Source organism: Arachis duranensis, chromosome 6, assembly GCF_000817695.3.
Source record: "Arachis duranensis cultivar V14167 chromosome 6, aradu.V14167.gnm2.J7QH, whole genome shotgun sequence".
In the NCBI taxonomy this organism is placed as follows: domain Eukaryota; kingdom Viridiplantae; phylum Streptophyta; class Magnoliopsida; order Fabales; family Fabaceae; genus Arachis; species Arachis duranensis.
In genome coordinates, this window is record NC_029777.3 from 14,106,634 (window position 1) to 14,121,206 (window position 14,573).

Sequence of the window (14,573 nt, forward strand, 5' to 3'; positions counted from 1 at the left end):
TATCTCCTCTTCCTCATCACCATCATCAGGGATTTCGGATGGTTCTTCGTCAGCATCCTCTCCATCATCGTGGTTAACTTCATACTGCTCCATCATCATATCTCTGATAGCAGAACCGTCATGACTTTCAAGACCGTCATCCATTAAGTCAACGTTACGAGCTTTAACATTAGACCCCTCATGACTACCCTCAGGTGGCATATTCAGATCCACCATCGTCTTTCTGATAGTTTGTCTAACAACGCCACCCATTGGACTATCATCAACAGTATCTGCAGATGATCCTCGACCACCAAAGACAACAAAAAACACGTATAACTCCAACAGATGAATATTGGTCCATTTGTTGTACCACGACCTTATAAGCCGTACGTCCTCGTCGTCGCGCAACCGGTACCTAATTCAAAACAATAGAAATATCGCTCACAACTGATAAATATACTTGTAACAGAGACAAAGAAAACACTATAATATACCTTTTATAAAACAAATTACCATCTAACTCGGTAGGATATCCGTAGTAAATTTTTTTCACCCTTTTAGATTCCTGTTGTCCGAGGACATGCAATATCAAACTCTTCAAAGCTGTTAAACTGTTGACTTCCGCTGTCATATACGTAATTATCGACTGGCCCGATCTAAAGACAATTGATCCTTTTTCATCATACACTATTTCACCATCGTAATGAATGGATAACAATGAATTTCCTGACATCGTAGCAATAACATTAACAGTGAGGAAGAAGAAAGTAATTAGAGAAGTTGTGACTGTTTGATCTCTAATTGGCCTGCTTTTATGTCCGAACTCTTCATAGAGTTCGCCGGGGGACAGCGAACTTGCTGTTAATTCAAAAAAATTGTATTTATGAAAATAAAATTGAAAAATCATTTTGGAAAAAATAATTATTTTTATTTTATAAATAAAAAAAATCCTACTGTGAATCCATAAAAAATATGACATTGAACTTGTTGTACTAGAATCAAAGTACGTTAACATTGTATATTATGTAGTTAATTTGAAGATGTTTTTTTTTTAAAAAAAGTATTTTTGCTTCGAAGATTAGTGCAAAAAAAGGAATTTTTATTCTTAAAATTAAAAAATTAATTTTAATGTTTTTTAGTTAAATACGCATGAAACAATTTTTTTTTGTTAGACCTTAAATAAAATTTACAATAAAGGAAGATTTATGCAAATAATGATAATAAAAAAATAAAGTTAATTAAAATTATAATATATATATATATATATATAAAATAAAAACACAAAAATTAATGTTTTAAGTGGTATTTAAATACATAATTTCATTTATTTGACACTGAATTAATAGTTAAATATTTATTATGAAGATAATAATATTTTTTGGGATAATTTGAATATTTGACTTTATTTTGACATGACCAGGGTTTTATTTTTGAATAATTAAATCGCTACTTTAGTATTACCCATTTATTGAAGATAGTAAATATTTATAGTTAAAAATTATAGTTAATATAGTGCATTCTGAATTATATTTTTTATAATTGGTAAAAAGTTTAAAATAATTAAAAAAAGTTAAATAAAATTGGATAGTTAATCTTTTTATTGAAATCTTTTATTAATTATATAAAGAGGAGTGCTAGGGTTAGCAGATTTTGTAAGTTGTAGCCATCAATTAGCTATCAATAGTGTATTTAATGGTGTGAGATTTTATCTAATGGTGGAGAATCACTTATTTTCCTTTTGCTGGCTAAGTGTTGGCCAGATTTTAATAAATTTGCTGGCCCCTAAACTTTCTCTTATATAAATATTAGGTATAAAAGTGAATTTTAATCAAATAGACTAAAATAAATATTATTTAATTTTTATAAGAAAAAAATATATCATTTAACAATCATGTTAGATGTATTTTAAAATTAGCCACCAATATAAAATACATATTAAAATATAAAATATATATTAAAAATGAGTTAAATAATATATATATTTATATATAAATATACAATAATTAATTTTAATGACTAATTTTAGTATATAAATAATATTTTTTATTATTTAAATATCTTACAAAAGAAGCATTATTTTTTCTTTATTAAAACCTTTTTGAATTTGATTTTTCTAAAAACATGTTACTTGCTTAAAATAAAGTAACGTTTTTTTTTATATAAAAGTATAATAATTAAAAAAAACAAAAATTTTGACAAAAAAATATTCAAAATTACATATCACACAAGATAATAAGATATCATGCCCAAGACCAAGCCTTATTTAACATACTTATTTGGTTCAAATGTAAGTGTTTTATCTATTTCTAATTTTGACAAAAAAACACACAAGATAATATCACACAAGATAATAAGATATCATGCCCAAGACCAAGCCTTATTTAACATACTTATTTGGTTCAAATGTAAGTGTTTTATCTATTTCTACGTTCTAGTTTTTTTTAAGAATTAATAATCAACAAATATTTTTCTTTAAATTTTAGATTACACTATTTAAAAGAAAAAAAAAATCGTGTTCCACTGTTCAAACCCCTTCTTTGTAGTTGGTACCCCTTTCCAGCGTTAAGAAAGAAAGAGAAAGTATGAAGTTGGTACCCCTTTCCAGCGTTAAGAAAGAAAGAGAAAGTATGAAGAAATATTTGCACAATGTGAACAATGAAAATGTATGGAGTATTAGAAATATAATCATTAATGTTATATTTTTTTATCAATTAAAGTTTTTGGGATGAATAGTATTATGACATGGTATTAGAGCAATAGATTCAAAAGGTCAAGAGTTCGATTCTTGGTAAACCCTAAAATCTTTTGAGAAGAGGTTTATTATCCCTAGTATGGCATGAATTCCTTACTCCCACATTTTTGTAAGAGTATCATTAAGGTTTAATTACTCTGTTGGTTCTTATAGTTTCGCGAATTTTTCAATTAGGTCCCTATACTTTTTTTTCTTTTAATTGAGTCCCTATACCATATTAAAATTTTTAATTAAATCCTTATTAATGGTAAAAGTTAAAAAAACGTTTATAAAATATAAATTTACTAATTTACCCTCACCCCTTCTCTTCTTCTTTTCACCCTCACCTCCATCATCTTCTCGCCTTCTTTTTCTGTCTCCATCCTTCTTCTACCAACAAGCTCCCTTCTTTCATGGCAGAAATGGTTATACAACATAAATTCAAAACTAAAATTTTTGCCATTATTAATTTTTAGCATGATCAAAAATAGAATTTTTGTCATGATATAATCATTTAATTACAAACAAAACATATAATCAAAACTCATAATCAGAAATTTTTAACACAATCAATTTTGTTTAACATAATCATTGAGTAGAAGTAAAACCAATTCAAAAACAGAAGTATAATGAAGCAAAAACAAAATGAAGCTGAAGCAGAATGAAGGGTCCTTTCTCTGCTAGCTTCTAATTTGCTATCACGTCACACTTTCCACTTCCATTCTGAGACTCTTATCCACTGAGTAGTGAATACCTGAAAGCAATCTAATTCCGTATGCCTAGATTGTACTATGACACATTTCATCCCACAATCCACTTTCAGATATCATCATCATCATTATCACTCCCTAAACCAATGATCTCCCGCTGCAGCATAGTCCAATCTCACCACCCCAATTTCACAATCTCATACCTGATTGACTCATGTAGTCTCTCTCCAGACACTGCTGCTCTTACTTTCCAAAAGCTTCACCTTCCTTCTGCTGAAAGACCAGACTCAGTTCTCACCCTTCTCAGGGAGCATGGTTTCACAGATACCCAGATTTCAAACCTCATCAGAAAACGCCTATTGTTTCTCTTAGCAAACCCAGATATCCTCTTGCCAAAGTTTCAATTTTTCCTCTCCATTGGGATTTTCAATACCAACCTCGCAAGAACCCTAACTGCTGATCCAACCCTTTTGACCCGGAACTTGGAGAAACAGATCATACCCTGTTACAATTTTCTCAAGAGTGTGTTGATTTCTGATGAAAAGGTTGCATCTTCATTGAAGCGCACATCTTGGGTCTTCCTCGAGGATCACAAGAAGAACCTCGTACCAAACCTCAATCTCCTAAAAGAGATGGATGTTCCTAAATCATGTGTTACGCTGTTGCTGACTCATTTTTCGGAGGCATTGATGCAGAAAAAGAAAAACTTTGCAAAGCTTTCTAAGGAGATTAAAGAAATGGGGTTTAATCCAAAAAATACAATTTTTGTGTTGGCCATTCATGTGCTCTCAGGTGAGGGTAACAAATCCATATATAACCGCTGTTACGAGGTTTATAAGAGGTGGGGTTGGTCCACTTTGGGAGGTGGAAGGAAAGGTGGTCAGGGGTGGAATTGGAGGGAAGGAGGGGATGCGGTGGAGGTGGGAGGAATGAAGGTGAGAGAGAGAAGCAGGAGCAGAGGAGAGAGACGGAAAGGTGGAAGAAGAAGAAATGGTTAATTTTGTCTTTGTCAAAATAAAAAAGGAGACACAATTTATGAATTTAGAAAAAATTGAGAAAATATTCAATTTAGGAATGTAATATTTCGTTAAATCAAACAGTTTTGTTACGGTAAGGACCTAATTGAAAAAAAAAATTGGTGTAGGGACTCAATTAAAAAGAAAAAAAGTATAAGAACTAATTGAAAAATTCGCAAAACTATAATATCTACATAAAAATAATTATAAAATATACCCCATTTGTTTTTTTTTTTTTTGAAAAATTAACTAATTAGATTTTGAGGTAGAGCGGATGGATGAACAAACGATGAACTTTAAGGATCGTGTGGGGCGATGCCGGGGAGAGAAGGGAATGCGTCGAGGCGGCAAACAGCAACAACACAACTACATTTTTTCCTTGCCGGAACTTCTAGCCATCCTGCGCTCTCTCTCACCTTCCAAACTTCAGCCCCTTCGAATTGGCCACGGGGCGATTTGGAGAGGAGGCTGCCAGCGCTGCGGACGGAGAAGGAAGAACTAGCCTTTCTTCTCTTCCCTTAACTTAATAGGGGTGCCCTCCTTCACAGCCTAAGCCCCTGCTCAACAGGACTCGACTCGCATTAAGAGAAGAGAGGTCTGCTAGGGTTTTCCTATCTTTATCAATTTCTGCTAGGGTTTTCAATCCCTGTCTTTCTCTCTTCCTCTTCCCCTGCTGCAAATCTCAATATCTATTCCAATAGTTTGTGGTAAGCCTGATATATTTGAAACATTACAACCATATTGGCGATAGCGCAACCTGCCCCCGCCGCGCAACCTGCTGCCGCCGCGCAAGACGTTGCCGCCGCCGTGCAAGACGCTTCCGCCTCCGTCGCGCAAGACGCTGCTTCAACGCTTGGAGGTTAGTTAATCATTATGCCTTTTCAGTTCATGGATCCCTTTTCTTCCTCTCCCTCTGTCATTTAAAAACCTAAATGTGTGTTTATTGATTATGACTCTCAATATAAAGGATGAATGATACAAGTGTTTATCTTTTAATAACAAAATTTGTTTGTAGAAATGTGTTCGATGAAAATTGCTTTCTATATTCTGAATTAGTTTTCTAACATCAAATTGATTCTAAAACAAATACTGATAAGATTATTCCTTCTATTGGTTTACAGATTCCTGCATTAAAATCTGCCGCAACCTGCGCCCGCCACCGCCCAACCTGCCGCCGATGCGCAGGAATTTTTTTTCTCAATAGTCAAGAAATTTAATTATGCTTGCAATAAAACCTTAGAAATCTATTCAGTATTTTCACTTAAAATAATTTTATTTGTATATGTATCTGGTCACTACCTCTATGGTAAATACTAAACAGAGCAGCACTATCTAATCTAGTGTAGTAGATGTAGATCAACTCAAACTTTTATGAACAGAATAGAAACGAAAGTTGGGGAAGGACGTGAAGTGCCATCAACTTCTGTGTATGTGTTGTGGCCAATGGCAGTGAAGGGTGTCTTTTGGATGCTTGCTTTTCTAGCTGCATAAACGGGCAATTATTGGAGAAAGAGAACTGTTATGCGTGACAATGTAAAATTGACCTCACCATTGTTTTATATTATTCATTCAACTTGGCCCAGTATTCTTAAAATGTATAGTTACAAACAAGCTAGCTAAATCCAAACTTTTTTTATAGAGAAAATCAAGTGTCACAAAATGGTCCTCTGACCTTGTATCAATGATATCAATTGTAGATTTTCACCATTGATTGACAAGGTGGTTTCTCCATTATCTCTTGTTTGGTAAAAAAAAATGCTTGTTTATTATGAAATGAAAACATTGCACATGACATGGAGTTTACTTTAATCATTTATCCTATACAATTTACGTGAAGTATACTGTGAAACAACTGCCAGAATTAATGCATATGAATGTCTAATTATTTACCACGTCAGTTGTACATGGTTTCTTACTAAATGCATTGTACCACTTAGCTTTACTCTCTTAGGGTAGTGGACTACTGGTTCTCCCTGAATTATTAGCGATCACATCCCTTGAGGTTTCAGGATATAGCTCTTAACCCCAAACTCGTGCAAATATTGCACTCTGCTCCAAAGTTACAAAAATGTTGCACTGCACCCTTAGCACGTTTTAAGCTACTTTCTTTATTTTAGGAGCGATCAATTGGACGATCTCGTGGATTTGGATATGTTACATTTGCTTCAATGGATGATGCTAAGGTAACTGCTATCTCTATGTAGATGCTCTTGTGCACACACTATCATGATCTGACTGACTTTCTGGTGGCAGGATGTTCTATCAGGTGAACATGTTCTTGGCAACAGGATGCTGGAAGTCAAAGTGGCCACACCAAAGGTAGTAATCAAATTGTTGTTAGGACATTAAGTCTGTTCTGTGATCATTGCTGTGTTATACTATCCTGTTGATTTTATAATGTTTCATTCTAAAGGAGGAGATGAGAGTACCAGCCAAAAAAGTAACCAGAATATTTGTAGCCAGGATTCCACAATTCAGGATTAATGTGATTTTGCAAGTGCACCTTGCATGCTAAATAAACATGGGCACTATTTAAGTATATATTAAAGTACCATATAGTTGTACGCATTTGGCTTTTGCTTATAATCTATTTTCTTTTGTAGTGGGGTTATGGAATTCCCAGTGGGAGGCCATCAAGAGCAGATTGGAGGTATAGACCATACTAGGAGTAGGAGAGAGCAGTTTCATTGGTATCATTGCCGTACGAAATGCTGAAATAGATGCCAGCGAACTGTTTCTATATTTATATATTCCCAGCATGTAAATTTATATATCCCTTGAGAAGGAATTAACTGTATATATATGCTTTGATGCTTGCTTCAGAGACTTGGGAATGGGACACGATGAAATGAGGGGATTACTCCCTATTGCTTTTGAATATTCAGCGAGAATGCTGTTCACAAAGGCATCTTCCAGTGCTCATATGTTGCATGCCATGAACTGTGCGCCAAAGTAGCATATATTATTGTTTTGTTGTTGTTGGATTCCTGAAGAAGAAAATGACGTTACTGGTAACTGAAAGACTTAAAAATCTTATATGATTGTAAATTCCTTTATATTTGTTGTAGTGTGCTATTTATTTGAGTCTCTAATAATGAGCACTTTTTTCTTGCTTAGAGAAAGTTCACACAAAATAATTGATTTGTGCAAAATGAAATGAGGTTGCAGATAAGCAGAGAAGGTAGTGCTCAGATATATCACAGTTGGTGCAATAGTTGGAAGTTGTTTATGAGGTTCAAGGTCCTTGAGAATGCGAAATGGACACTCTCGTGGAGAGTGGGAGTCTTGCTGCGACTGCTTCCGAAGAAGTGGTTAGGAATTGGTAAAGAAACCTGATATCAATGTCACTGAGATGTCCATTTGATCAGTATAATGGATGGAATGTACAATGTTAGCTGTGTTCTGGTTTGAATTATGTTATTGACTCACTGCTTGTAGTGTATAATTTGTGCTCTATGCTTTCCTTTCGTTTGAGTACTTCATATGTCAGTAGGAAATGTGTGATTCAGTGTAAGATAGAAAAATGTCATATTTGAGTTGCTCTTGTAACACAACCATGACTAAACACTTCATTGCTTATTTCTATGAAAATAAGGCAAGTAATGTTATGTTTAACAAGAATGAAGAATCACTTCTTATACTCATTTAGATTCCGTTCAGTTGCTGCATATTTGGTGTTGTACAGAACGTTCTCTGTTGTCTTTTATGCATTAAAATACTAGTAGGAAATAATTAAGATTGCTGACTTTTCCTTACAGTTATTATATTGATCAACTAAATGTATGGCGAAAAAATACAATTCTTTTTAGAGTATAATTATAATATATTATTTATCTATCATAAAAGAAGTTCTTAATTAAAAAAAAATGATTGAGAATACCTTATTTACCTGTTGAAGGTTTAAGTGTTGAGAATTATGGCTACACAAAAAGTTAAGAGAATAACACTGTACACTCAAATGTTTCTTCCCTTTTAATTTCTTTTATTTATGACACTGTATACTCAAAATTTTCTTGTTTGAACTTTGCCATTCTTTATTTTTGAATTAACATAGATTAATTATATCTTATAAATTCAAGATATGTTTGAACTTTGTTTTTGTTCATTTTTTGGATTAAATTATATTGTATTTATCATACTCAGCAATAAATCGTTTATAATTTATTTTCAATAATGAGAACATGAAAATATTTAACCAAAGAAAAAATATAGATAGACAATGAAAATATTAAACAATGTGAACAATAGAAACAAAGGATGTTCAATTGCAGATGATTATTTTAATATTAAGATTTAGATAAGTAATTTGGAGTGTAGTGTGTTCTACTTCAATTTGGTTACTCTAGAATTAGTTGAACCAGATCTGCAAATGCATCAATGATCAAGTAAAATTTGTTTATTGTGTACAGAACCTGGGAGCTGACAGCACCGTGGACTGGAGTACAGATCAAAGTTCCAGTGAAGTTCATTGTGGGAGACCTGGATGTTACCTATAACACTCCGGGTGTTAAGGAATATATACATGACGGTGGCTTCAAGAAAGAGGTGCCATTCCTGCAAGAACTGGTTGTAATGGAAGGAGTAGCTCACTTTATAAATCAGGAAAAGCCAGATGAGATCAGCGCCCATATACACGACTTCATAAAGAAATTTTAATCTCCATTATCCTTCCTACATTCTATTTTCAGTATTTTGGCTCCAAAGATTTCGTTACCTCTTAATTTAGGCTACGTATAAAAGAATAAGATTACGCATTAAAAACCATCCGCACCCAGTTCGAGCATTGAGTAATTCCCACATGACCTGGATCTGTAATGATTTCTAGGTGGGGTTCTTTTGGCAATTATGTATTTATGCCTTCTGTTCTAAGTAATTCAGGAAACTAAATAGCTTTTGAGTGCGGCAAATAGACGTGTTTTTACGTTAAAATACAATTCATGTTCAAAACAAGTTAAAAAATAATCAATTAGACAAGCAAAGTTAACGATCACGAACAAATGAAGAATTTCTACTCATTAATCCTTTCATAGAGTTCATTAGAACAGTAGTGATAAACCAAAATTGTTGAGCGAGTTCCAATCCTTTTTCCCCTTTGAGGGAAGGAAAACTGAACTAAAATGAACTGTTTTAACGACACAAAAAGGAAAACAATACAGAATGGTCACATGATAAAAAGGAAAATCCTCCATCTTTGAGCTCCAGAACTCAAACTCTGAAGCCTTTGCTATTCCTTCTTCCTCTAGCACGCTCAAATTTCCGTCCCTTTGAACGAACGTAGGGCTTGGTGTGACTATGGGGCACACCAGGTGCTGGTCCAAAGTGCTTGACAGCCTCTCGGGCATTCTTAGGGCCTCTAAGAAGAACCTGAAACAATATCCCAAATATAATTTCATTACTTTTATACTCTGCTAACATTTTTCCTTCCTCCATAGAGAACTAGTTGATTTGAAAAGAAATCATTACTTAAATAAAAACTAAATATTTTCAAAACAAAAAAAGAAGTTTCAAATCATAATTTCCTTTTATTTTAAAACCTTAACAATGCACCTAGCAAAACAGTAGAACAGAAGTGCTAGTTATATTTTCTGTTCCCTCTACAGCTATCCTAGCAGAAATGCAGAACACAGACTAGGGCCCTAATTAACTGGGATGAAAGTTGCTGGAGACAAATAATACGTTATTTAAATAGAAAATACAGTGGTTTGAGGGGGTGAAAATGTAAAGATCGTTCAAGGAACAAGCAAATTATGTGCCAAGTACAAGAAACTCTGGACTCCACATATCACCAATCATCAAATTGATATTGAATGTTGGAATAACTAATATTGTACCATAAATTGAAGTGTACATTTCAAAAGGAAACTATATATCACCATTAATCAGCAACAAAATTGACCAGTCAAGGTTGGAATTTATGGGATTCAAAAGGTGTCATGATAATTCGAGCTTAAATCTATGCTTTCAACCAATGAGAAAGGTACAGTCCATAGATGATAAATCCAACAATTAATTCTTGAGAACAAGACATGAATATCCACCACATATTAATCTCTTTAGCTAAAATGCATTTTAGTACTCTAAACTGCTGATTCACCGTCTCTTTAGCTAGCCTAATTTTGGTCACTGACAGCCATTAAGGTAAATAACCTATGAAGGGAAATATAATGAACCATAAGGTTGATCAAGAGGCATGAATCTTGTCACTTCTGCATCTATAGCAGACATATCGATGGCCCAATTAACACAGTCACCAACATTTGATGCCATTTAAACTCAATTTCGATTAGTTATAACTGTATGAACTAAGAATTTCCTAACCCGGGGACTCAAAATCCAAGGACAAGACCTTGACTAAACTGCAAATCCCCTTGACCTTTTCAAAATAATCCTTAACACTGTCCACCTTTTCATACTAAGTTACTACAATCATTATACGCCAGCAATGACCTGTTCCCATTTAGTATTTTTTCCTATAGAGATTTACAGAAAGATTACAGAACAAGCCCATAGCAATTTTTCAACGAAGATTTTGAAGATAAGGACTTGTTAAGATTCTTAGACGTGTTAAATCAGCTCAAATCCCTTCCTACTCTAGCAGTAATCTACTAATTCAATATACAAACAACAAACACAATCTATTTACACAGCAAAGGGAAAAGCTGTGATCCTATCAAATTAATTCATGCAATTTAATTAAGTCCTAACCAATCAAAAAGTGAACCACAGTGAGGAAGAAACTTACAGCAGGATCCGTTGAAATGAAGAGTTCAACACAGAGATTTTAAAATCTGTAGTTCTGTACCTTTTCATCTTTCCTGAAACTGGGTTATGCAATGGTTCAAAATTAGAGCACATCCAAAACTAATGGTTCGGTTTGAAGAAAACAGAAGAAAACTCGGAAGTTGTTTGACAGAACACAACAGAACAAAATAGAAGAAAGTCAGATGCGACGGCAGAAAAAAACTCAGGAGAAAACTCAGAACTCTATTTCGGAAGGAGATTTATTCAGTCTCGTTGATGCTCTCCAAGAACTCTAATCTCTCTCAGTTTCTCGTCTTGCGCGGCGGGGGCAGGTTGCGCGGCGGCGGGCGCAGGTTGCGGCAGCGAGGGGAAGAGGAAGATATTGAGATTTGCAGTAGGGGAAGAGGAAGAGAGAGACAGGGATCCCAGCATAAATTGATAAAGAGAGAAAATTCTAACAAACCTCTCTTTTTTAAATGCCTTTAAATCTGAAAATGAAAGGGAAAAGGGACAAAATTAAAAATTTCAAAAAAAAGTAGGGTATAGTTTGTAATTATTTTTATGAAGGTTAATGATGCTTTTATAAAAATGTGGGAGTAAAAAATCTATAATTCTCTAATATTCGTATGGGGCTACGAATTTGTTACTCCCACTTTTATGTGGGAAATTGGGAATAAGGTTAACCAATATAAAAATATTTATAAATTAGATCCTATATTTTTATTTTTGAAAAAATTAATAATTAAAATTTTTTTTTATTTTTTACTTTTTACATTTTTATTTGTAACTGAGAACAAGAGGGAGGGATATGGAAATGATGAAGTAATAAAAGACGAAGTCATTGCTAGTAGTAACGAGTTGTCACGATTCATTGGTTCATATAAAATTCATGTCCTAGGTGTATCAAAAAACATTCTTTTCGCTAAGCGTATATAATCAAATAGAGTGAAAGGTCCACCCCGAAAGGGAGTACTAATAACAGCTGAGTCCTCTCCGAATCGTAGGAGATAATTGCCCATCATACGGCTCACCAACTTCACTTGCCTCTATGGGAGACTCGCTCCGAGCAGGTTCGGATCACTTACAATACACGGCTCTACGAAGGAAGGGGTTGGTGGGTTAGGAACGTTTTTCAATATGATTCTTTTTCCGTATTTGTTCGATGAGAAATGCAAGACAAGAACCCATCTCTTTTCGACTGGGAAATGCTACTCCGTTTTGTCCACTTTCTCCATCCCTCTCTATCAAAATGATCAAAAAGGAAGGCAAGCTTGCTTCTTATTCTCGTGTTCGATCTCTTCCATCTCTGCCCCGCTCGTTGTCACCTATGTTGAAGAAAGGTTTGGAACCCTGTAGAGAATGAGGAGGGGCCGAGGATCTTTGTTTTTTACTTTTTACATTTTTTTTCGTTCAATCAAAATTTCTAAGAGATGAATAAGTTACCTCTACTAGGTTTTATCATTCATTCTTCACCCTTCTCCAGATGAGACAATCCTTTTTAGCATTCCTCCTCCCCCCTTCTCTTTTTATGTATTACCGCTTTGTTCTTCTTTCTCACTACTAACTCCGGTCTCGGTCCTTCTCTCGCACCTCTGCCCTTGTGAACTACTCTTGTAAGATTTTATTTTATTTTATTGTCTTTTCTATGAAAATTATGTGAATTTGGATGCTCTTGTTCTGGTAGGATTTCATGATAAATTTGAGACTCGATGCAAGTATAACTTGTACCTAACTCAGTATTTCTATCTATGTAAGGATTTATGTAAATAGATAATGCTTGTCCAGTCAACTGTAACAAAAGTGGAATTCTTCGATGGATTTTGCAATAATTTTTGAGTATCCATGAACACATGTTTCTGACCAGTAAAGATTGATGAACTATTTAAAATTGTTTCTCTTTAGTTGATAATGGCATAAGATGGTAAGCATTTATGAGGAATGCATTTCATGGCTTTCACTTGGTCCGTGAAGCATCCACCCTTATATCTGGAACATGAAATTTATCATGCAACATTTTAACTGGTGTCTGAAGTTTCGATAATGTTTGGTAGTATTTGATATAATACAAATGTTCTAGGAACACTGGTTTGAAAAAATCTTGAAAATGAGGTGTGAAGTGTAGCAAGAGACCTAAGTTGCTTGTAAAATTTGTGAAAATTTAGATGCTAGTAAAACGAGAATGATGTTAATATTTTACCTTCAAGATGGTGTAAGATGATGTTTCTTTTTATAAACTTGTGTTTATTATGATGAAGTGCATGAAGAAGCTAGGTTGCAGTTCCTATATTCTCTAATTGTAAATAAAGTATTAAGTAGCACTTTGTTTCTTGTTTGCATTTCAAAACTTGTACCTCTGATTTTTTCCATCATTATTTTCTTTTTGTGCTTAATTTGTGACATGCTGTGATTTTTAGAATTTTTTTGTTTTGACAGAGGATATACTCATAATCTGAACTGCTTAATGCTATTTACATGCTTTTATCTCCTTTTTGAGAAGCTGTTCTTTTAGACTGTGGAGCAAATATGATATTTCATGTGCTATCTTGGTTTATGTATACCGTATGTATAAAGTGATGCACTAAAACTAAAAGCACTATGGTTATTACTTGCATTGTATAGCGACGGTGATGATGAATTTTTTGACCGCACAAAGAAAACGTCTTCTCGCCAGAAGCCTGGTGACAACCAATCTATTGAGACTGCTGATACTCTTTGATGTGCGGAAAATGATCCAACAAAAAACTTACCGGCAAGTGTACCGGGTCGCATCAAGTAATATAACTCACATGAGTGAGGTCGATCCTACAGGGATTGAAGGATTGAGCAATTTTAGTTTAGTGATTGATTTAGTCAAGCGAATCAAGTGTTGGTTGAGTTGTTTACAATTGACAGAAATTAAATTGCTTGAAATGTAAAGGGAGAGGGGAGAATTGCAGTAAATTAAATAGCAGGAAAGTAAAAGAAGCTGAAGCTTAAAATGCAAGTAATATAAAGTGCAGAAACTTAGATTGCAAGAAATGTAAATGGCTGAAACTTAAAGTGCAAGAAATGTAAATTGCTTGAATCATAAAAGGGATTGGGAATTGGGATTTCAGAATTTAAACAAGCAAAGGTAAATTGCAACAAACAGAAAAGTAGAAGATGAATTGAATTGAAGTGGGTCTCAAACAGAAGAGTGAAATGCCTTGGAGAATTTAGAACAGAGAAGCAGTGCTTAATTTGCAGCAAATTGAAAGTGGTTGAAGATCTCAGGAGTGGAAGAGACTAGATAACAAGTCTAGATCTCAAATCTTTCCTTGATCCAACAAGAACAATTGCTAAAGAAATAAAGGAAAGCAAATTGCAGAAATAGCAGAAGAAGAAGAAATGAACAGAAAGTAAAATTTAATTATG

The 14,573-nt window shown here is 34.0% G+C and overlaps 2 protein-coding genes and 1 pseudogene across 5 annotated transcripts; all 3 read left to right on the forward strand.

The window, feature by feature from the left end:
- The first annotated feature begins 3,488 nt into the window (after positions 1 to 3,488).
- LOC107492954 (uncharacterized) lies at positions 3,489 to 4,421 on the forward strand. Its single transcript, XM_016114035.3, has one exon. It carries the CDS (start codon positions 3,489 to 3,491, stop codon positions 4,419 to 4,421), a length of 933 nt encoding a protein of 310 aa, XP_015969521.1.
- Positions 4,422 to 5,633: 1,212 nt separating this feature from the next.
- LOC107492973 (uncharacterized) lies at positions 5,634 to 8,106 on the forward strand. 4 transcript variants are annotated; one of them, XR_008010440.1, is made up of 6 exons: positions 5,634 to 5,972; positions 6,557 to 6,622; positions 6,693 to 6,758; positions 7,043 to 7,089; positions 7,263 to 7,450; positions 7,557 to 8,106. XR_008010440.1 is itself a non-coding variant. In XM_052262737.1 (5 exons), exons 1-5 carry the CDS (start codon positions 5,961 to 5,963, stop codon positions 7,393 to 7,395), a joined length of 324 nt encoding a protein of 107 aa, XP_052118697.1. In that variant the 5' UTR covers positions 5,634 to 5,960; the 3' UTR covers positions 7,396 to 8,105. The 4 variants fall into 4 exon arrangements, 1 of the variants encoding a protein (XP_052118697.1); XR_008010441.1 differs by having other exon boundaries at positions 7,601 to 8,106; XR_008010439.1 differs by having other exon boundaries at positions 7,608 to 8,098.
- Positions 8,107 to 11,456: 3,350 nt separating this feature from the next.
- The window catches only part of LOC110273421 (uncharacterized), a 42,457-nt pseudogene continuing 39,340 nt past the window's right edge, over positions 11,457 to 14,573 (forward strand).